The 24,896-nt window shown below is 43.4% G+C and overlaps 1 protein-coding gene across 1 annotated transcript in view; it reads left to right on the plus strand.

Moving 5' to 3' along the window:
• Nucleotides 1-24,896, plus strand: part of ERBB4 (erb-b2 receptor tyrosine kinase 4) — a 596,557-nt gene that overhangs the window by 398,485 nt on the left and 173,176 nt on the right. The window contains exon 5 of the mRNA XM_034065367.1: nt 18,148-18,213. Within this exon, the coding sequence (XP_033921258.1) occupies nt 18,148-18,213 (66 nt within the window). The remainder of the gene's footprint in view (nt 1-18,147; nt 18,214-24,896) is intronic.

Genomic DNA, 24,896 nt, shown 5'->3' on the forward strand with positions numbered 1-24,896 from the left:
AATACCCTTGGGATGTATGAGCATTGAAATTCACCTATAGGCTGGGAAGTTTATATCTGATGTCAGAAGTGACACCACAACAGACATGTTCTGAGCACCATGGATATAGGGACATTCTGGATTGCTTGCCATACCCTAAGGTGTCCCTCGAGGATGTATAAATCACCAATTGCCTCTTTAGCTTCCATAACAACCAAGAAACAACTTCAGTTCTTCAGTTGTATGGTAGGAATTCAGAAAAATAAATAAATATAGATTAGCCTCTGGGGAAAGACCACTTGGTAAGTCCCATAATTCCTGAGCAGCAACTTGTTTTTAACCAAGTGCTTTGTGGAATAATAGGTTTTATATAAGGCTGAGTTGCTTTTGTATATTTCACCTGCTTCCCTTAAATCAGAGCACAACTCCTTGAGATCCAGCTTCCTCCAGGAGCCCACTAAACTCCACTGCTCCTCCGTCTCTCAGCACTGGAGCTGAGGCTCATCTCTTCTGCCTTCTGGCTGGAAACCTGACACAGTTGTAATGCAGCCAGCTATCCTATTTACATATTAAAAACCCTCATCACTGGTGATGATCAGTTCTGAGCAGAACTGATAAAACCTTTGAAGGTTAGGGAATGCCTGTATGCTTTTATGAGTCATTACTTCAACAAGAAAAAGACTTGGTTGTTCCTCTGGTTTGTTCTGTTATTGGGTTTTCTTTTACCCTTTGCCAGTTCTTCAAGACAAATGCTCCTGCAACACCAAGGTAATAAGCTCTTATAAAAAAGCAACCAACATCAATACTATCTTTTTGAACTAACAAAGGTTTTACTGGTGACTCCAGAGGAATCAGAACAGGATCAGTGCCAAGTACTTTTGGAATCACACCCAGAAAGTAATAAAGGCAAATATTAGCTCCCACAGCAAGAGGAAAGAATGTATGTACCTAAGTCCAGTTTTCTTAAACCACTTTTTCATCCTTTTTTGAGTTGTTTTGAAGCATATGGAAGGAACAAATTGTGCTTGATAAAGCTGGTAACAGCTTCTTTTCAATGGTGACTGAGAGCTACATCCCAGTGCAGCTTCACTAAGATAGCCACCCAGGTTTTACTTTATTTTTCCTTACTTGCGATAGAGCAGAGCACAGTTAGGGCGTATTTAATTTAATAAACAGAAATCTCCTTGTCCAAGAAACCGGATTCCATCTCAATGCTATGCCTGACTTGTGTGAAATTTGATTGAATTAGTTAATCCAAACCACTTCTGTCTTCACAACTTACACAGGAGAAGATATAAACCCCGTTATACAGAAAGCCAGCAAATGGCTAAAGTGGTTTAACAGAGGTGTTAAGTCTTTGGGAAACAAAGAATTCAGGTATAGAATTCACCATTTAAAATAGCCTAAAATTAAATAGCTGTCCGTATGTGTGCACATGCACTGTTATACACACTAATAGGTCTCTCTGTATATACATATATATATATATATATATATATAAAGCCTTCCAATGAAATCACTCAAATGTAGAACTTTATTACTACCTGTCAAGAGGCAGGAGAAAAGGGAATGTACTACACTGGTAGTTCACAAAAGAATTGAGACAAGTTATTTGTACTGGTGCAGAAAGGACTTGGAGAAATGAACATCGAATTATAACCCTAGAATGGAAACCCACATGAAGTATCATTAAATCGGGTTATAAAGTACCATTAAATAAGGTATATGCTTCTCAAATTTGGCTCACATGTCACTTTTCAGAATCTTCTAGGCAATGTGGGTGCTTGCTTTGCCCAGCCTTGCTATTTTTCCACTGCTGCACATTATGCTCAGTGTGTTGGTCTTTTTTCTGCATAGGCTGTAACTCGTTCGCCTTTGGACCAGCATGTATATATATTTATTGTTTATTTTACATGATTGTTTCATTGCATAAAGTCTCAGGTGCCTCCTATCAAATGCAAATCTTGGATGCATCCATTGGAATGGAATAGGTGTGCTTTGCTTGCATTACTAAGAGTATCCTAAGTGCTAGGGGTGTCAAGGAAAGCCCTCTGGAACTTCCTATGTCTGAAAGAATGAGTGGGGTTTACTGCTCATCTAAAAACCTTTTCCAGGAGAGGGAGAAGGTCTGTTAGAGAGGCTGCATCAATCTGGGAATGCAGACCAACCAAACCTTCCCTGTCAAGCTTGACAAAGTCCACAGTAGTAGTAATTTGAGGAAGTCTGTGTAAACGTGTGATCATGTAAGACCTGTGCATGTAAGATCATGCATTGGCCTGTGTGCCGTGGGCAGCCATGGCTGGCAGGACTGGAGGGTGGCTTATGCCCTGTTGTTGAGGCTGTTTCACTGTGACCACCTCAGTAGTGCTCCCTGTCAGAGAATACTTCAGAGACAAAAGGCTGCAAACTGCTGTATCAGAATCAGATACTTCATCACTCCAACAGGTCCTAAAGCCTAAACAACAGTTTGGTTTTGGCTCACTAGCATTGTTTCCAACCATCAGTAGCAGACATAAATCTCCCCCAAGGTGTTAACCTGTCAGAAAGTACAAGGACCCACCCTCAGAGAAGAGCCCAACTCTTGCCAGGTTTTTGCTGATGCCATAGTGCAGCAACTCCAGCAGGTTGATATAAATGCACTGGGAGCACTTGTGCATCAGCCTGTGCTCAGGGCTCAGCCCCATTCTTTGCTTGTCTTCTCCCAGGAGGGAGCCAGATGCTGCTGCTCCCTTTTCCAGCCAGACAGAAGAGCTGATAATGGTCCCACTTCAGGGATAATTTCACTTGCCACCCTCCCTGCTGCTGCAGAGCAATCAGCAGAGGAAGAAGACAAAAGGGCAGAGTGAAGCGAAGATGCTTTGAAATAAAATCAGTCCCCTGCCTCTGTGCTTGTTTCCTATCTTGTATGTGCCAACTCGGGCGATCCCCTTCATTTACATCAGTGCTAGACAGGAGAGTAACATGGCCGGTGAACTCTGGGAATAAAGCTTTTCTGATTCCCTTCTTCACAGGCTTTTATTGTCAGTGTTAAGAAGCCGGTTGAAAAGGCCATGGCATCTTAACCACTATGACAGAAATACTGCAGACATAGGAATCCTAAATGCTGCTTCTCCCTTTACCTTGAAACGGATTCTACCCATTGCTTCAAGCTGTGATCAAATGCATGCAGAAAAGCCCGTGTGAGAGGCCTTTGAATTACATGGTCTCATGTTCAGATGAATACAGCCAGTGGCTACGGGTGCCGAGCTCAGCGTGTGCTGCTGAAATGTGATCAACAAACATTGTAGCAGGGACCACGCATACGTCAGCTCTTCAAGGACAGATACCTCTGTGCCTGGCTGCAATACTACTAGTATCTACTGTTTGCAAAGCCTTCCCATATTGGTATCTTGTAGCTGAAGCTTTTAATATTAATTGTAATTTGAAAGCAGCCTTCTCTTCTATTTACCCGCAATCAACACTGTCAGCCTGGGCTTTTTAAGCTGGGCCCCTTGCAGTGGGAATCTCAAAAATGCTTAACACGATTTCCCCTTTAGGTATATGTTAGTGAATTTGTTTCTGCAATGCTGAAAATGTGTTTTCTCTCCTTCCATAACTAAGCCATGACTTACAACATTGGCCAAGCATGCTAAAGCAATGTTTTGCAACAGCATATTCCCCTGGTACCACATCTACTTGCTGGATTTGGTCCCTTAATAACTGAAGAACTTAGAGCTCTCCTGTTCAGAGCTAGACACCAGTTCCAGTGATGGTGCAAGAAACAAAGCAGGAAAAAAGGATTAGACTACTTGCCTAAAATGCCTCTAACTTGTTAGACAGCTCCTCTCTGGCCAGCTTTAGGGGAAGACCAGTGAAAACCCAGCTTCTTGGATCTGTGTCTTTGGTGTAGGACTGCTTGAAGGGCGCCTGCAAGGATGCCGGGGAGGGACTCTTCATTAGGGATTGTAATGATAGGACAAAGGGTGATGGGTTCAAACTGAAACAGGGGAAGTTCAGATTAGATATAAGGAAGAAGTTCTTTACTGTAAGGGTGGCGAGGCACTGGAATGGGTTGCCCAAGGAAGCTGTGAATGCTCCATCCCTGTCAGTGTTCACGGCCAGGTTGGATGGAGCCTTGGGTGACATGGTTTAGTGTGAAGTGTCCCTGCCCATGGCAGGGGGTTTGGAACTGGATGATCTTAAGGTCCTTTCTGAACCAAACCATTCTATAATTCTTTGTGCCCAGAGTTGGGAAAACTGAAGTCTGTGGAAATTAAGCCCATTTTAAAGTATTCCCTTGAACTGAAATTTCTGCTCAGACTCTGAAGAGTAGTGAGATCTGTGGATACATCTCCTTTGCCTTCATCTGGCTTTTCAACTGAGCCCCTGTCAGCTGTGAAAAAAGCTGGAGTTTTTGGCAAGGCATTTTTTCAAGCAGAAGAACTTCAGTTGCTTGCTATTCATAACACAGTACTCCTCTGCCATTGCTTTGTATCAGATTGCACCCACTAATGTAAAAGCACCCGAGTTCTGAGCTGCGCAGAAGTACTTCTACATTGTTACACGGTGCATGGGAAGAAAAGGCTTGGTCTTCAGCTGTGTGCCAGGGATCCAGTAAATCCCATGATGTATTCAGGGGAAACACTACTTCAAGATGTCTTCATTCTTTTTTACCTATTGATTCATAGATTTTTTTTCAAGGGCAAAAGAAGCCTTGAAACATCATTAGCTCTGCCTCCCTGTCTGCAGAGGCTCTGAAGCATCATCATCTTGCCTGACGTTGAGCTCAGTAACTTTCCTAACCACAGCCTATCTTCCAGCCTGGCTTTGAGTTTCAGGAATAGCCCCAGCCCTGATGTGGCTGGAGCTCCTGCAGCCACTGGATGGGTGAGCACGGGGTTCTGGTCCTCTGATTGCTCTCCTGACACTGGTCTGAAGCTTTGCAGATGTGCAGCCATCCCTCAAGAGGCTGGTTAGTTTCCTAGCATTAAACCACCTGATGCTAGCTGCCTTGTTTCTAATTTGAACAGGTTTAAATGCAGATGATGTTGCTTCTCACACCTTCTCGGGGTAGCTTAAAGAGCTCTCTTGTAGCCAGCATCTTCTCCATGCTGAAATAGCACTTCCCATACAATCAGCTCTCCTGATACTACTATCAGAAGCTAAACAGATAGAGAGTCCCAAAGTGAGGAATTTCTTTCTAGCCCCAGAATAATTTTAGTTGCTTTTCAATGTAAAATATCTGTGTTTTCCAATGTGCTGTTAAGAGACAGAAACCGAAATACATATAGTTGTTTGCTGCTGAGTTAACCAATGTCCTGTAGGAGTAAAAATTGTATCCTTTGTGTTTCAGCTCCATGTGAGGAAGATGGTTTTTAGACAGTTCTGACATCTGTGTGCTTTAGAGACTCCCTGTTTTCCAGCATACATAGTCTGTATGCTTCATACCAAAACACGCAAGCTTCTGTTTGGCAGTATAAAGAACATTTGGTGTGACTCCAGTTTACCTGCCAGCCTGGCTCCCCCTCTAGCACTGGTTGCTCTTCACTGTAATTTACTGGGATTGCAGCCTTCCTGTCATCTGTATCTTTTATTGCTTGGGATTGTTTAATAATTGCTAAACCCTTGCCTGGAATACTAAAAAGCATCAGTCCTGTGATGATCCCTGGGGAACCACACCCCAGTTGCATTGTAATTGCTCCTTTACAGCTACTTTTGGAGAGCCCCCAATTAGCTGGCTCTTAATGCATTTTTCATGTGTTTTATTAATATTGAAACAAGAGACAAATCTAATTAGAAGTTTACCATTTAGCCAGCTCATTGCTTTGTAATTTAAAGAACAGAACATGGACTAGCCTGACACACAGTTGCTTGGGAAGTCAGCTCTGGGTTCTGGTGCAGACAGTCCAGGCTGTGATTGACCTTACCTTTCTGCAGGTGTGTTTAGAAGCGCTCTCGCTCAGTTTGACATGTTTATCTGTCTATAGTATGTATTTGGTTGATGTGAATTAGTTTTTTCCCTTCATGTTCTCGTTTATACCATCTTTGAGAGTTGCTTTATTTGAGTTAACCAGCTACTCCTTCAGCTCACATAGCTGAGAGCTTGCTGGGCTGTTCTACCACAAGTTTTCCATGCACTGGCTAAAGGAATAATACAGTTTCTAGCAAGGTACTTCTTTAAAATGTTACAGAAATGGGAACAATTTGGTAGAAACTTAGTTCAGTAGCAATGTCTGTTTATGTCAGACTAGTTTAAAGACAAAAGTTCCTTACATGGTATAAATTGGTATAGGACAAAATCTACTACATGGATACATGTACCTCCCTTTTAGCATACAGAGTATATACGACATGGTCTAGGGTGAGGTGTCCCTGCTCATGGCAGGGAGGTTGGAACTAGATGATCTTAAGGTCCTCTCTAACTCTGACTATTCTATGATTCTCTGAGTCTGTTCTTGTAGTGTGTTTCACAAAAGGCATAAGTTGATATTTGCATGGAGTTTTGTGTAAATGGTAAGCTTTGTTCTCCACCGGGGGTTAACAGGCTGTGTTTGGAGCTGCTGTAGGTGAATTTGTGCAGGGTCATTTGTTGCAGCTACAGAACGGAGTCTGATGGTAGCCAGCCTGTTAACTTAATGTTCAGTGGTGACCTTGTGATTCTTCACAGAGCACAGGAACTCATTTTTTGGGCCAGGAGTCACAATATTAGAAAAGGATCATTTTTACACATAGTGACTTATCTGAAATTTATGCTTTTGCGTCAGACCAGTGGGTATTTAATTGTGAAGTGATTATGTGACAGTTCTGAAGAACAGGGGTTCCTCAGATCCTTAAAGTCTCAACCTTCCACCAGTTTTCAGTTGTACTGGGGCTAAATTGCATAAAATTCTACCCATGTGTACATCAGTGTTTCCAGCTGGCTTGTCCAAAACAGTCCTGCTACCATTGGGAAGCCACACTGAAGCAGTGGGGAGTCTTAGGTCAGAGTGGAAGGAGGATGGAGTCCTTTCCCTTCAGTGGAAACATGCCATCAGGTAGTAAAGATTCAGGAGAGCTGAACACAGGGGAAATGCAAGTACAAGGAAAGCTTTCCTTTGAATGAGTGGATGCTCCTGTAACAGGAGACAAATCTATGTAAATAGTGAATATGTGCAGATCAACCCCCAGCCCTCATACCAAGATGCAGGTGAGACACCCACATTTTGTCCACTTACTCCTGCGAGATACCTTGTGCTTTTTCAGAGCACCAGGATTTTGCTCTACAGAAGGCCAGAGTAACAGCAGTGTATTTATGTATGCTGGTGAAAAGAAAAGAGGGCAGTGATTAATTCGTGCTTAAAGCCAACTTTCAGAATAGCTAGTGTATCATTGCAGGTGTACATCTCAATTGGAAATTACCTACAGAGAAAATGGCATTTCAGAAAGCATACCCTGAAGACATTTGTTATTGCAGAGTTTGTTAAATTATAACCTTTCATTGAGGATATTACTTAAAGTTCAATTAACATTTTAAATGTATGTTTGGAGACTGGTGAGCGGGGCCTCTATAGGCAGGTGGTCTCGGTACAGAATGTGTTCCCTGCCACCAGTTTCACCACGGCAAAGCTAGGATGAGAAGCTGATAAAAAGCCACAAATAGCTAACCGGCTTTGTGAAAGCTGCTTCCATGTGGAACGCGCTTCAAGGGTTTGCAACATTCGTCTTAGCAGCAGTTACAGTTTCATGGATATCTCAGTTGGAAAGATAAGTTATATCAGTGCATAATACAGACAGCCAGAAAGTCCCACAGCCACCTTCAACATATGTGGAGGTTGCTTTTTCTACCATTAAGGAATCTCTAGTCAGAAGAGAATCTATTTATTTACCTGGGATGAAGTGACAAATATAATAACAGAAGAAATTGATTTTAAGGAATAGTTTTGCCAAGCATATGTAACAGAAGATGGAGGAATACAGGAAATCCAGTGACGTAATGAGCTTGTTTTGCATTAGGAATGCAAGCTGAAGTGCCTGAAGTTGCCTGTAATGTTTTTCCTCACTCCAGAACAGTGTATTTTAAATAAAGGGAATCAGTTTAGCTTCCTAATATAAATACCTTCAGCCACTGTTTTCAGAAGGGATTTGTCAATTGTTGAATGCCCTTGGAACAGATCTGAAAGGCAGGCAGACGTGGCATTTAATGGAAATACAAAGCCCCTAACACTTGAGTTGACTGAATAAAAAGTAAGTAACAAACACAGGTGTACCTAGCTAATATGAATAAAGAATGCTGCAAGGAACAGAAGTCCTTGGGCTGCCAGATCCAGGGATCTAGCAAGGTAAGTGCCACAAAGCCAGGGATCTTGAGGAGTCATGGACACAGAAAACAGGGCACTGCCAAAGCCAGCATTAGCAGCTTCTGAAGAACCTTTGACATGGGCATCTCTTTGCAATGGAAAATACAGATTTGGAAAGATAAACTCCCTGCCAAAGTGCTGACCTGTTTTACTGAGGACCTTCCTTCTTCCTTAAAGCAATTCCAGGGTCAAAGTCACCCACCAAGAGGCACAGGCTGCTGTATAATATCACAAAGTGGTGCTCGTTCTGTGGCTGCAGAATTGTAGTGCTCCACATGTGTGGTGACTGGTGTTGAATGCTTATCTCATCATGGCAACCTGTGTGTGTATAAAGCATTACTCCATACCACCTGTTTACATGCAGGCTGGCATTTAAGCAGGGTATTGCACAAGGGAAAGATTTTCAGTTGAACGAGTCCCTGTCCATTACAAGCAGCTTGCTTTGTTACTGACACCAGTGTTTCTTCAGAGTGGGAAGTAAACCCCAAATACTCCACATACTTAAAATAGGCTCACTGAATGGTAGCTGGCAGATCTGTACTGAGTGACTGGCTGGGACTGGCCTTTCACAGCAAGCTCCAGCTACCTGCCTTTGAAGAGCTGCTTAAGGAAAGAGGAGGAAAAGAAAGACTATCAAATCACCCACTTAATTGCATCTACGGGCGCTTGAAGCTGCTGTGGGCCTCCCACCCACCCTTTGAAGTCATACATTGTTAGATCTGCAATGATGCGCAGCCCAGCCACCAGCTCAGAGTGGGCTTGGTTGGTGTTGCTGTGCAGAGCATGAGGGGAGGTGGCAGAGGTGGGTGCAGTGTTGGGACTCAGCAGCTAGTACCACGATGGGCTTCTCCCAACAGACTGCTCTGCTGCTTGTAAAACATAAGCCTTCTCCTTCAAGCTTTATTGCTGTCACACCTGCATTCATGTCAGGATTTTGTTACATGTGCCTCTTTTAACAGACATTCTCCGAACTGTCACTAAAGTTCCTGTCCTGCTTTTGTGGACAGCCTGGCTAAAGAGCTCTCACCACTGCTCTGCTAAGCAGGGCTGTTTCAGGGGCTTCTCTCTGATCCCTGCACACCTCCTGCAGGGAAGAGGACAGTGCTGTGGTGGCAAATGGAGCTGAGTGACTAGAAGGGAAGTTTCTGTCTCCTAAGCAACGGACAAGGAAGTAGCAAAGCAAAAAAGGATGTATTTTATGCTCCTGCAGTCCCTCACACTTTCTGTCCCTGTGTGTAGGATCTCCTCAGGCTAATATTCAAAGGAGCTTTCACATCTCAAAGCCTTCTTTCTGGACCTCTTGTAGGAGCTTGTAATTTACTTTCAGAAACTCATAAAAGCCATCATCAGTGAAGTGTTCTGACACAGGGGAGATGTTGGGAATCTTTACCGAGTAAGACACTTAATGCAAGCTTTTCAAGTGGTTTTATACAAATTGCTACATAAGAAAAAGGAAAACTTCATACGAAACTCATCGTATTAAGCCTGCATGATGTCCACGGCATCACCTCTGTGCAGATCTCCAATAGCTGAAGATTAGCCAGGAAATTGCAGCCTGAAATTTGTTTGTATGATTATTTTCACTGAATATGTGTGTGTAGCAATTGCTGAATCTAAATATCAGAGTATATGCCCAAGCATTGTTTTCCAACAGAGAAAGGGCTCCTGTTGTTCAAGTATTGTTCTGTAATAATCAGTTGTTTCAAATAGCCATGAGATACATTTTGAATAAGCAATTGCATTTGAGTAAGCGTATTATGATACTTATCCAAAGTTTGTCTGAAACTGAACTCCAGATCTCATGGGGATGGGGAGTTCCTTTCTAGCACTCCCATTTAATTGAGTCAGAAGTTGGTTAAAACATGAGCGCACCTCACAGCACCCAGGCAGACTCTAGGAACAGTACATGGCATCAAGAACAAGTAAAATTCACTTTCATTTTGTGACATTATTTTGACTTCTGTGGTATTGACTGACTTGATCTGTTTGAGGGGTGGAGGAGTTGGTATTAAACTAAGTACAAGAATACCCTTAGGTTTGCACTTGCTTTTCAGCATGTCATTGAGTTTCTTCAACTAAACAGTGCAGAGATTTCTCACCCAGTGTTACACACAGTATCCAAAACAGAAACCTTGTATCTGCATCCTTTGGTTCTCAGCCAAGGTTACACATGCCATGGTAAGTGTGCTGCTGCACCTTGTATCTGTCCTTGTTACCTGGCTTAACATTTCTTACAGGCGCTGATGTGGGTGCACATCTGATCGCTGTGTGTGGTAGGAGTCACTTCTGCTTGGCTTGTTGGTGGGTTTTAACTTCATGGGTTGTCACAGCACAAACAGAAGCACCTACTGCTATGAGGGATGGTGGGGCAAGGAGGGGTGTTCCAGTGTTAGGTATCACAGTGGCTACTGCTCAGATGTGAAATTCATGCACTTCTGGACACCCCCATGCAGAGGAGGGAGCCCATTAAATAGTACTTGCCAGAAGCAAACCAGGGGAGAATGCTGCAGTGAGTATAAAGGCAAAGAAGATGTTGGCTTTTTATGGTCTCTGCTGGGAATCTGCTGTGCCTACTGGCCTGCAGCCTTCCCCTCACAGATGTGTCTTTTGCTCATGCTCAAATTTCCTCAATAAAAAGGACTTTGTTCCCCTTTTATAAAATACATTAGCAGCTTAGGAGTTGCCCAGGATGTGAGGGAGCAGGGTTCAGCTTCGCACCTTGCCTGCTGAAGGCATTCAAATCTGTACCTTGGGTCTCCCACCTCCCAGTGGAAACCGCATCAGGTTGGTCTGAGCTGGAGTCCTTTCTACTCCTATTGAAATTCTGAATATTAAGCAATCATCAGGTAAGATAGATAAATACTCTTAGGTGTATGGACTGATACTTAGGTGTACCCCTTCTGCAGTGATTTAGAAGCACTGAGCTGTGAGGCAAGTAGCTAAGAATGGATGCATGCTGTATCCAGCGGTCTCCCTTCAGGGCCTGTGAGCTCCCTTCCAGAAAACAGGTTGTAGACCATTTCTTGGGTTGCTATCCTGGGAGGCAAGAGTCTCCATCATAGTAAGCAAAGGAGAAAGCAGGATGCATAACCCTACATTCTAGTTGAGTGTTAACATCTCACTCTCCTTCTGCCCAGAGGAAAGGGAAAATAAGAGCTACCTCTGTATTTTAACAGGGTCTGGGGCTCTGATCTGTGTGCTTTGAGGATGGTTCCTACAGGATCATAGAATATCTCAAGTTGAAAGGGACTCATAAGGATCCCTATTCCTTACAGGACTACCTGAAACTTAAGGATTGGATGTGACACCAGAAGTCATCCAGCTTCTTGCCCAAGAGCCACCCAGGCAGAGTGAGGGGCAGGGTGTTCTACTTTGAGCTCTGTTAGACAGGGACTGAGCAGCTCTGCTGCTCAGGAGCAGAGGTGTGTGAGGATGGGCAGTTATGTATGGCTTACTGGAGGGGAATGTATTTCTTTTAACAGTAATGATTACAAGAAAGATTCCTGAAGGCTTCTTGTTTGCAGTGAGCCTGCCAAGCAGCAGGTATAACTTGACCTATCCTTTTAGCCTTCCGGTTGTATCCCCCCATTTGCTCAGGATCCCTGTGTGTATGTTCAGCAAGGCATTTGATGCTGATTGGAACTAATTCACCATCACAGTGGGGGGAATTCACTTACATTACTCTGTGCTAACAGCTATAAGCAGTGATAATTAATAGCTCTTAATTGCTTAATCAGTGTAAAGTTTTAGACTATGTCATATGTGAAGGTTTTTATATTGTGTGGATGACTAACCCCCCAATTAATGCATCGAGTCATAGAGCCTCACCAGTGCTGTCTGTTCCAGGCAGAGAAAAATAACCAGCATCTTCATTACCCCCCTCAGGTCCCTTTCTGTAGTCATTACTGTGGCCTGAAGACATTTTTCTGTAGCAGCTGAAGTAACGTTACAGTGAGCTTCCTATCGGCTCAGAGCTGTCAGCAGTAGATATGAATCCAGCGGCCTGAGCTCATTCGGTGCTGCTGACACGCTCTTCTTGCCTTCCCATTTATTCCTTTACCTCTGGTGGCCAATCTCTCTTCAAATCAGAACTGTCTGCCACCAGCATATCTGGTGATACGCTGTAATTTCACAGTTTTTAACAGATCTCTGGTCCCTGCGCACATGTGGGGGTTGTCTCCATCCCACATTACTCAAGAAAATGCCTCTCCCTTTGGTATTCAGTTTTTGTTTTCTGTGGTGCTCGTTCAGTTTTATCTCTGTTCCCTCTCCCTCGCACTGCACCCGTATCTATTTCCACGGCTGTCTTTCAGGGCATATCTCTTGGATTGTTTTCATTTCTCAGACCTATTTCCCATGCCAGTTTCTTTTCAGCTGCCTGTGCCTGAGTCTGTCTCCAGTTGTGTGTGTGTCTCTTTTTATCTGCTAGGGAAGATCGGGGAGGATCGAGGCGTTGAAGTGCAAAGTTGGAAGTCCCTATTGACACAGTTGTTAGGGGCAGTTTGCTTTCACTGTCCTTGAGCCGCAGTAGTCCCCATGCTCCAGATGCGCAAACCTGGAGAGAGTGGGTGCTAGAAAACACTGACTTATGGATGGTGCTGGCATGCACAAAAGTATTCCATAGAGTAAGTATTCATCACTGAAGAGCACGATGAGAGTTTTTAATGTAAAGGAATCCTGTTAATGTTTGTGCAGGGTACTTCTGTTGGGCATGGAGACTTGCAGAGTAGAGCAGCAATACAGATATGAGACAGAAAGGTCAGCTGAAGTGCTGCCATTTACCACAATAAAAGTAACAATATCAGTGCAGTTACAGCTTGTTAAAGAAAAGCCTGAATTTTATGGGACTAATTCCGTGTTGGAAAACTATTTGCTGATACATCCCAAGGTGAACTCATCTGACAGCAGTGAAAGCAACGTAGTTGGAGAGCAGTAGAGGAATTGACCCTTAGCTTTCTGTATCTTTTAACACTTCTACAGAGAGGAAGATAAAATGGGCACTAGGTTTCTCAATAAGATGCTTTCTTCTGCTACAGGAAGTTTTACTTTCTCTTATGACACACATCTCTCCTGCCATAAAGAAAGGGAATCCTGAAGAGTGTGAGTTTCTGTTAGGTAATTAAGTTTCAAATCGCTAACAGAGATCTGAAGGCTAGAACAGGGCTGGTAGGAGATTCACAATTATTTCTGCTTAACAAAGAAGTGTGAATGAATGAACCTGTGACAATAGAAATAGTCAGACAAGGACAGGGAAAGCATTACAGCCTGATAAAGGCAGAACAATCCATCACAACAATAGTATCTTTAATTCTTGTTAATGCTGTGCTGCCGTGTTTGAATTACATTTTGATTTTGTTATCTCTTCATGCATAAAACTAAAGAGTTTTAGCTGCCTAGAAAAATAACACACAAGTGTATTTAAACCTTCTGTCCCATCTGAGCAATGGAAAGAAGAGACTGGGACTCTTACCGTGCAGTATAGCTGGAGCTTCTTGGTCCTTAGTGCTTGTTATGTCTAGAAACAGCTAGATGACATCTCTAGCATTCTTGCAGGAGTAGATTATTTAGGTGAAGCATGAGTTTATAAGTAGCTTACAGAAGCTAATAAAAGATATATAGGTCATTTGATAGTTAATCAATAAGTTTAGACTGTTAGGTAAGTAAAGAGGTGGTTTGTAACCATCAGAGCTCCTTTATTTGACTGTGTTTACTCGCACTTCAGTATCAGTGTGTTGCAGATATGCTAACATCTATTAATGATTTATTAACCTGATAGAAACCATCTGTAAATGCAGGCTTAGTGCAAAATGAGACCATTTCTTGTCTTATTTCTGCTTTCCTTCTCCTATCAAGGGAGGTCTGCTTGAGGCAGCTGGCATAGCTGCTGGGGAAGAAGCAGTGTTTCTTCTCTGTACTATACTGAGCTGAGAGCTAAGAGAAGGACTTCATTTTTCTTGTCTTGTCAGTAACTTAATCCTTTGTGGTTTGACTGTTCCTGAAATAATAAAGTCAGTCTGGAGCCAAAGGAAAGCCCTTTTCAATTCTCAGGAAAGCACAAGGATGAAGTAACCTTGGTCTTTCCCAAGCTAGAGAGCAGGCGTTTTCTGCTGGTGACTTTCCCTGGCTCAGAGATGTCATAGTTTAACCCCAGCCAGCGGCTCAGCCCCGCACAGCCTTTCACTGCCCCCCAGTGGGATGGGGGAGAGAATCAGAAGGGTGGAAGTGAGAAAACTCAACTGCATACAGAAAACTCTGTGAGAAGTAGTAGAATTACTTACCAGTCTTAGGGCCAATAGATTTATTATCGTTTAAGCCTGACATGCACATCTAATCGTGAGACCTGCTCCTTGCATGAACGCTCCTTATGCTCCTGACTACTTCTGTTGACTTCCATGGGACTGGTTTTGTGTTATACTTACAGAGCTGATCTTTGATGTGTAGTGGTCATTCCTTGTTACAGTGGGGAAACAAGGTGAAATACTGAGTTATGTGAGGGCAGAACCTGGACCAGTTCATCCTGAGAGCAAAGAAAGTTATTTTTCTCTTTAAACAAACAAACCAATGCATACACACTGTGTGCAGGGAGTTTGTGGCTTGGTTTGGATTCTCAGCATATCTGACCTTCCAAAGGACATGTAGCAATGCAGTTCAGAGCTGTGTTGCCTATAGGCCCTGCACCTTGTTTCTGTGCAGCTGAGAAAAGTGAAACCAATGAAAAAGCCCCTTGGAGTTCCCAATGAGAACTAGCAGCCTTTTCTAGCCTTACTGCTAAATATCTCTATTTAAATGCAAATGGTCTTCTGACCCTGCCAAACAAAGTCAGGTACCAGGAAGCAGGCAGGCAAGTGAAAAACCAGCTTGTAAAATGGTACTTGAAGATGTTGGATCTCGGTTGTTTCCAGGAGGAATCGAGGTGGTTGGATACATTTTTGTCTGCATACTGAGGATCAGCACCTGGGAGTTGTGAATGTGAAGATTTGTATTTTAAGTGTGACTTCTGCAGAAGTGTGGGTGGATTATTTGGTTAGAGATCACTTGGAGGGATGCTTGAAGTGTCGTCTGTGTTACCTCACTGCATATATTGCAGTGGATACCCCAGTGCATACAGTTGTTTTGGAAGGGGGCAGAATCCAGGGACAGAAAGAGGAAGAGGCAGCCAAACTGCTGCCTTATTCTTCCTCAGGAATATGTGCTTACAAGTGGTGTGTGCAGTGCTTCATACTGCATCTAGCTGCCAGACTTCAGGCTTTCTCCCTAAACTCCAGACCCCTTAAGTGTGATGAGCATGAGATTTGACTGACAAGGAAGAATTGGGCATACAACAGAGTCTTGAAAGAGGAGGCTTTGTTGTCCGTGGGATGCAGTTCTTCCCAATCTACCTCCACAAGGGATGCTCCAGCTCAGGTGAGGACCAAGCAAAGCAAGTGGTGGAAAGGTTATCTGAATATGCATCTTTCTCCTTCCCACTTCTGTTGGTCAGGGTAGCCAGTTTATAAAACCCATTTCCTAGGGATCATTTTTGTTTGGTTGAGTGAGTGTCAAAATCAACAAGCAAACTGTATCTTATCAAGCCTCCTCAGTTAAAGTCCTTCCTTTAATTTGCTGCTTACCTCACCTTGTCTTTAAACTTTCATTCTTCTAAATCCATATGGATGCATTTGCTTTCTGTGCAGGTTCCAGTAGTCTCTTAATAATCATAATAATCGTTATTACTGATTAAAGTTGCATTATTCATGCCAGATGGAGTCCCCTCGCTGTCAGCCAGAATGAGTTTGCATTATGTAGTTATAGTACATTTGTGATCTAAACAAACAGATGGCAGAATGTGACAGCAAATTATGTGCTGGTGATGTCAGCAACCACGCTTCCCAAGTATAATTGCTTTAAATGAACACAAATGCAGTGAGGAGCTGGTAGTTTTAACAAGGTAGTTGGCATACAGTGTGGTAATTACCATACAACATTATCAATAGCACCATGAATGCTACACAAGTGCTGAGGGAAGAATGCTGGCTTTGAAAAGTCATGACAGAAAGACTGTCACAGTGGGTTTGCTCAGCTGTGGGACATCTCACAGCTATAAGCACACTGCTAGCAGAGGAGCAGTGGTTTCTTTTGGGGTGATCCAACCTTTGCTGGGAGACATTTTGCACTTTCCAATGCTATCTCCCATCAGGATGTGTGGGAAGTATTTGATTTAGTGTAATGGAGCAGTGTTAACAGCAGCTGCTGTTAATACAGGATTGAAAGGTAAGCTGCTGGAACAAGTTCAAATGGGAAATTTGCTTAATAGAATCTCAGCAGCTTTCAGTGATGAATAAAAGTTTAATCAAAGATGAAGTTAGGTTCCTATGGTCACAAAGAGCAGTGATAAGGACTGTGTTCCTTATCACATAACATTGTCTTCAACAAGGCTTATGCTGGGCTTCTCAGTTCATCCCTTCAGGTGTGGCTGGATGTAAAAGGCTTAGCTGGCTATGCCTCAGGCACTCCTACCCATGGGTTTTAGGCACTGGGGCTCATGGTGCAGCAAGGAACCCTCTCCCTATGTGCTCCAGGAGCATCTGGCACTCAGGAGGGAGGATCACTACCAGCAGGAGTGTGACTGAGCTCTGGCTGTGTCTGGGTGGGAGCTGCAGAATGAGGCCTCCATTCACTCACAGTCAGGACTTCCATAGGCAGTCTTTCCTGTCCAAGTGTTTTCTCAAACAGTGTAAGATGCTGCCACAGGAGAATGTGTTGCTCATTCTGCCAGCTTTCTGTTTCCATGCACACTGGTCAGCATTTAATCATGGAATAGAAGATGTGAACTCAACTCTTTCTTCAGTCCAGCTGAAGTTTTAGTCACTAATTACTAGGTGGTTTATAAAAGTTACCATTGCTAATTCTTCCTCCTCTGTCTGTATTTTACAATGGAAGCACATACAGTACCTTTCCTCAAGGGATGAAGCCTGTCGGTATTTGGAAAGACATTGTAGAGCATCACCTCCAAGTTCTGAAGGTACATGAGGCTCCTTCAGAAGCACAAGCCCAGGCATCTAAAGAACCAGCAGCCAGAAAAGGAAAGGTCCTGTGAGCTTAGCTGTTGCTGAGGTTAAGTGGTTGCACAGGACACATTACCTTTATTGTGATGCTGGACATGAAAAGCTTTTAGGAGAGAGGGGTGGCTTTTTGTCAATGGCATTAAATATATCACCCCATTGCTCAGGCGAAACTTCATATGAGACAGACAGACAGACATCTCTTCTGTGGAGGAATGACTGGGTCTTATATGGGACATAGAAAACAATAGTTGTAGCCCTGGGTGATGGAATTGTTTCTCATTCCTCATGACTTGTTCATCTGTTTTTTGCTTAAAATATGCCAGTTGTTATACATAGCAGAGAGGTATTTAGGGTATAAAGCACTTCAATAAATAGCTATATTTGATAGGATCACAGAATGGTTTGGGTTGGAAGGGACCTTAAAGCCCATCCAGTTCCAACCCCTGCCATGGGCAGGGACACCTTCCACTGGAGCAGGTTCCTTGAGCCCCTGTGTCCAACCTGGCCTTGAACACTGCCAGGGATGGGGCAGCCACAGCTTCTCTGGGCACTCTGTGCCAGAGCCTCAGCACCCTCACAGGGAAGAGCTTCTGCCTAATATATAATCTAAATGTACCCTCTTTCATACATGTATGACACCAATTCTAGCTATTTATATGGGCTTTTTTTACAGGCACTGTTTTAACCTTGATAGAGCATAAAACCCCTTGAAAGACAAGATGGACCCTCCGCTTCAGCAGTTGATGGATGTTAAAGAAATGAAAGGAAGGCACATTTCTAAACTGTCCCATTTTCTGTCTGTCCTGCAGGTGGTCGATGCCACAAGTCCTGCACAGGCCGATGCTGGGGACCCACAGAGAATCACTGCCAGACCTGTAAGTATGCAAGACTCTGAGAAACAAAGGACTGTACCAGCGATCCTATGGGCTTTTTTGTAGTTGTGAAAGGACACTCTAAATTCTGGGTTTGGTATTGGGGATATTTTTCTGTATGTTGTTACCAACATGATCTGCTTTATTTCCATACCTATGAATTTGGTTTTCTTTCCTCCCATGTGTTTACTAAAAATGCTTAAGCTAAGCTGAATTTGCTTTTCGCTTCTTGGCGGTAACATGGAGCATGGCTCCTGAGAATATTGATGGCTCTTTTGGAATGCACTGAAATGAATACTGCAGGCATCGGAAAAACTACAAGGCAGGTTTGGAGATCTTTAATGACATCCTGACACTGCAAAGTTCCTAATGCCAAAATACTCTGTTAATTTCAGTGGGAGCCTGGGAATATTACTTATCTTGCAGAATTGTTCTCTTTATAACAACTTCAGAATACATTTGACTTGTACTGAAAAAGAGAATAATAGGATTTTTGTCAAGGAAGGAGTAAGTGAAGGGTTGTTCACAACATCTGTCCATCCTCTTGAATTTAGAGAGCGTTAAAATGAATCAAATATAACTATGCTGAGAGAGTTTCTTCTTTGCATGCTTTCAGCTTCTTCAGATAGGCATGGAAGAGCTAGAAGTGCAGTCGCAATATTAGCAAATATAAAAGAGAAGCAAAACAGAGAGCTGTCTCTTCCTGCAAGTCTTTCCTTGCCCCCCATCCTTGCAGGAGTGGAGCTATCCATTACGTTTCCATTCTTTGATATTTCGTAGGGTGGAAATCGGTTGAGTTTACTGGAGTTCCTCTTCCTGTGAAATGAAACTGTTGCTGATATCTCCCCTAGAAATCACTGCTGCAGCTTGCGCTTCTTTCCTTGGCTGAGCTGTAGATAGGAGGAAGGGACTGTGGCAAATTGACCGCTATAAAGCAAGCACACCAGGTAACTCTCTCAAGTGATGATAGCCCAGTGTCATCTGCCTTTTCTGCTGGAAATATTAAGAACAGTGCAACTATGCCTTTTCTTTCTCTCTTTCTTTTTGACTACCTGCAGCAGGAGATAAGAGGCAATTAGAAATGGCAGAGAGTGTGGCATGAGCCTTGTACGAGTACAAGCAGGAAATCCAGACAGACCTCCCTTCTGGGGCAGAGGTGACAGAGCTGGATGCCTGCAGAGGCTCTGCTGCCCCCCTGGGCACTGCTTTTATTCAGGAGCATCTGCTGGCGTTGCTGGCAAAACTGATGACAGCGACAGCTCTGCTAAAGTTAACATGTTCTTATATTACTGTTTCATATTGAGCTTTATCTGCAGGTGTGATTAAAAGTGCTTTAGGACAGGCTATAGGAATAACTGTATAGTGAACCATGTGCAGCAATGCTAAGCAGAATCTTCGTCTGAATCAAGCTAGTATGTCTCCTTCCATTGTTGGAAGTCTTTATGAAAGCCCCAAAGAAGTCAGTGCTCAGAAAGCAACCTTATGTCAAGGTTAGGTGCTAAAGTAAGTAATAGAAAGGAACTTAAACCCTAGCTGACCAAATTATTTTATACCATGGTTAGAGTTATTTAATGCTGGTTCTTTCTCTGTCCTAATGAGAGGCCAGTTTGTCAAAATGAGTAACTGTAAGAATCTGGGTAATGCATCCAAACTTCAGAACACTTAGTGAAGCCTTATGTGTTTAGCATATCCAAGAGCACTGTAAAACCTTGGCAGTTATACAAGGAGGATATGATCCTGGCTCAGGCTTTGGCTCCAGCAAACAGAGACTCCATCCTTGTGTAAAGTTGGGAAGTCCAGCTGGACTCAATGTGGCTGTAGGAGTCCACGTGGCAGGATCAGCTCCCATGGTCTCAGCCTCTACAAAGCACTCCTCTCAGATGACTGAATTGATTTTGTGGATTAATGTGGTAATACCAGAGAGAGAAACCTTATCTGCAGTGTTGTGAAGTCAGAAGCTTAGCAGGGCTGCATGGTAGGTTTGCTCCAGGGGTGACAGCTATCTCTCTGTCTTCACAGTGACTGCCCTCTCAATTCCAAATAGTGGGGACAGGCTAAGGCACCACTGTGGATTTAAAATAATAAACTCTGGAAAGACATATGGCATCTAAGTTCTAGGGAGATGCACAGATCACACATTTCTGATTGAAGTAGCTACTCTACGGCCTTTCACCTTCAAGCACACTCTGCAGCCTCTGACTGTCAGGGGCAGGACTTAATTTTATATCATCTGCTTCCTCTTTGCTTCCCTGACATCACTGCACGTTGGGTTAACAGCAGGATTGAAGGAAAAACTGAGTATTAGGCTGGCAGTGGGCATTTCTTCATTGCACTTTCTGCAAACTGTTTGAAGCAGAGAGTAAGAATATGAGTAGGGACAAAACATAAAATTGCAAGTGGTGCTGTGAAGGTTTTTGCTGCCTTCATTTCTGACTTTAAAAAACATCCCCCTCTTTCAAGCTTACAAACACTGTTCTTAGATAGGATGAATGGTATCACAAACATAGTGTGTACCTTAACCTAGTCACCATGGGGATGCAGGACTTGCAACCATGTAGGAAAATCATAGAATCATAGAATAGTTAGGGTTGGAAAGGACCTCAAGATTATCCAGTTCCAACCCCACACCTCCCACTAAACCATGGCACCCAAGGCTTCGTCCAACCTGGCCTTAAACGCCACCAGGGATGGAGCATTCACAGCTTCCCTGGGCAACCCATCCCAGTGCCTCATCACCCTAACAGTAAAGAATTTCTTCCTTATATCCAATCTAAACTTCCCCTGTTTAAGTTTCAACCCGTTACCCCTTGTCCTATCACTACAGCTCCTAATGAACAGTCCATCCCCAGCATCCCTATAGCCCCCTTCAGATACTGGAATGCTGCTATGAGGTCTCCACACAGCCTTCTCGGTTGGCTTTCATCTGATTTGATGCAGCCCAGGATATGGTTGGTTTCTGTGCTGCGAGCGCACACTGAAACTGGCTCATGATCATTTTCTCATTGACCAACACCCCCAAGTCCTTCTCCTTGGGCTGCTCTGAATCTCTTCTCTGCCCAGCCTGTAGCTGTGCCTGGGATTGCTCTGACCCAGGTGTAGAACCTTGCAATTGGCATGGTTGAACTTCATGAGGTTGGCATCAGCCCACCTCACAAGTGAGTCAAGGTCCCTCTGGATGGCATTCCTTCCCTCTAGCGTATCAACCAAACCACACAGCTTGTTGTCATCAGCAAACTTGCTGAGGGTGCACTCAATTCCATTGTCCATATCAGTGACAAAGGTGGTGAACAAGACCGGCCCCAACACCAATCCCTGAGGGACACCACTCGTTACTAGTCTCCAGATGCACATTGAGCCATTGACCACAACTCTTTGCATGTGTCCATCCAGCCAGTTCTTTATCCACTGAGTGGTCCACCTGTCAAATTGATGTCTCATACTTCAGCATTATACTTCAAACTATACTTCAATATACTTCAAAATACTTCACCAGTACTACATCCCAGTGTCAGATTATTTTGTTCCTAGAAACAACTTGGAGGTACATCTGCATTTTAATATTGTAATTTTTTTTATCAAATCACTGAAACAAAATATTCTAATGAACCCCCCTCCCAAGATAAGATTTAAATTATTTTCCTGGGAAAGGATGAAAAATGAAAGATCTTAATCCATATCTTTCATTTCAAATTGCATGGGGGAAAAAATCCAAATCCTTTTGTTTTTTTGCATGAATATCATTTACCTACCTTCTTCTTATGTTGCCTTCCAGCAATGTCTCTGTACTTCTGACTCAGTCTGAAACACCACCTGCATCTGACTTGGTCCTAATGTATCCCTTAATGTGACAAGAGAATTTATGCATTTAAGAAGACAGTTAATAGGAAATGTAAAGTAAGCTGTTCTATCAGGAGGTAGAGAAGATGTAATTTCAGCACACTTTTTTCTGCACTTAACAATCCAGTCATCTTTTATGATTAAATATTAGTAAATATTCATCTTGAACATCTGAAAGGCAGGTGGTGTTCTTTGTTTCAGTGTCAGGAAAGGCTAATGTAAAAGTACTTTAAAAAGAACCTATTTTAGGAAGAGTCTTGGGCACCCACAAAATAGAACATAAATAACCTCATAAGAACAAATGCTTTGGGAAGTTACTAATGACATTTGAAAATCTATAGTTACATTGTTACTATTTTTGCGGTTGATGTCTTTTAAGTTTTTGTTGTTTGGGGTTTTTTTAACCTTTTCTATGGAAAGAAATTGAAACTTTTACAAATGTAATACATTATTTTACTAAAAGGACAGATTATGCACTTTGTCCTAGAGGAATGTAACTGAAACCAAAGAGAGAAATACAAATTAAAATAGTGAATGCAAAACAGTCAAAGAGCCTTTAAATCAGACCTGAGACATAAATATTTAGCAAATGTAAAACCCTCTGTGACTGTGTATGTGTACAGGAGTTTGGCCTTAGTATAATTGTATTTATACAGTCTTTGTGCAGCTGATGTTGCTGAGAAAAGAAGGTGCCGATGCAGTAAGTACCCAATTAGAGCAGCAAAATGCAAGCAGGAGCCTGGTGGGGGAGACCGAAAGAGCTGAACCAGCAGCTTAGATCAATCAGGGTAACCCAGCATTTTTGCTTGGAGCCAGCATCTTTAATTAAAATCCATGTATTTCTCTAATAACTGTGCATGTTCATAAGACTTTTTATTGATTTCAGTTACTTCCCATTTTTTGTCATAGATTTATAGTGCCCTGACGTTATTGTTTCCCTTAATCTTTAATTAAGGAGACAGATTAATTGCGCACATGTAAGAAGTGCTCATTCCACCCTGTCCCCAGCACAGCTTATTGCTTTATCACTGAAACCCATCCCAACACATGGCATAGTTTTTCAGGACCTTGGTGTCCTGGTCCCAGCTGTGACAGTTCCGTGTCAGGATCCACAGAGGATCAGTAGGTGTCAGGGTCGGTAGTTGTGCTGAGCCTCAAGTCTGGTTTGAAACCTGGGGACTTGGCTGTCACCCAGCAGTTACGTTGGGTGAAGAAACAAGTGCCTGGTACCTAAAATACCTCTGGGGTCCCAGCCCAGAACTTTTGTATCTCATGTGTGTTTCTGGGCTGCAGGAAGGACATAGTGTGAGGGCTCCTGATCATACCTGTCTACCACCTCACCTGTGAACAGAACCTATACATTTCACTCGTTCAGATCTTGAGTCACAGCTATAAAATTAGTAGATTCATGTTGTGAAAAAGCTTTCTATCTTTTGAAACCAGTGGGGCTATGTACATTTTCTGTAGGGTTATCCCATGATAATGACTGCAGGAACCTGAACTGTGAGTTATGTTTATTGGAATCTGAACAATATGAACCTGGTTTGGGTCTTCAGAAAATACCCACTATTGACTTGGATTTCATTTCATAGAAGCATAGGATAGTTAGGATTGGAGAAGACCTTAAGATCATCTAGTTCCAACCCCCCTGCCATGGGCAGGGACACCTCACACTGAACCATGGCACCCAAGGCTTCGTCCAACCTTGCCTTGAACACTGCCAGGGATGAAGCATTCACAGCTTCCCTGGGCAACCCATTCCAGTACCTCACCACCCTAACAGTAAAGAATTTCTTCCTTATATCCAATCTAAACCTCTGCTGTTTAAGTTTTAACCCATTACCCCTTGTCCTGTCACTACAGTCCCTAATGAAGAGTTCCTCCTCAGCATCCCTATAGGCCCCCTTCAGATACTGGAAGGCTGCTATGGGGTCTCCATGCAGCTTCTCTTCTCCAGGCTGAACAGCCCCAGCTTTCTCAGCCTGTCTTCATATGGGAGGTGCTCCAGCCCCTGAGCATCCTCGTGGCCTCCTCTGGACTTGTTCCAACCGTTCCATGTCCTCAAACCTCTTTAAAACTGAAACCCCCAAATGTTCCCTGTCCTGAACAGCATGATAGGGGCCCTCATGAAGCTGGCATCTAGTCGTAAGCAGAGTATGCTGTGTTGAAAAGGGAGCTATATCCCTCCAGTCAGCCTTGGTGCAGGGGGTTCTCTTGCTTTACTCTGGAATACATTGGTGTAGTCTCAGGGAATTTTAAGAATAGAAATTACAATATCTGTAACCTTAATCCATTGCACAAGGCTTCCTGTGGGGCTCTAGAGGAAGGTGAATAATGGCAAAGGCTTTGTCCTAGCCTAATAGTGTGAAAACTGCTGAAAAGGTGTCAGGAAATTGCTTAAATCCATTGCAGTTGTTGGAGCTTGTTCCCCGAGCCACAGTTTAAACTGCTCAGCCTTGGGAAGTGTCATTATCCACAGCTCAGCTCGAAAGGAGTGTGTCATCCTGCAAATACAGACCTTGGCAACTGGAAGTAAGAGCTCATGGGTTGATGAGAAGACAGTGCCTTTGCTGGATACAGCCAGGGCTGGTCAGTGTGGTCTGTGAGCATGGACACCATGCATGGGAGAGGCAGGGATTCACCCCCTCAGGGCTGGTTTTTGGGGAAGCAGCAGGGGATGATTCCCAGTGCCTCTGGCAGCTGGTGGTACAGGACGTGCTGCTAGGCCTCGGCCTCTTTGCCCTTCTAAAAGCCTGCCAGGAAAGCTCCTCTGCAGGGAAGCAATGGTTATGTGGTGATGGTGGCCATATTGACCAGCTCCCAACAGCAGCTGGCACTGAGGTAAAGAA

Source organism: Melopsittacus undulatus, chromosome 8, assembly GCF_012275295.1.
Source record: "Melopsittacus undulatus isolate bMelUnd1 chromosome 8, bMelUnd1.mat.Z, whole genome shotgun sequence".
NCBI lineage: Eukaryota > Metazoa > Chordata > Aves > Psittaciformes > Psittaculidae > Melopsittacus > Melopsittacus undulatus.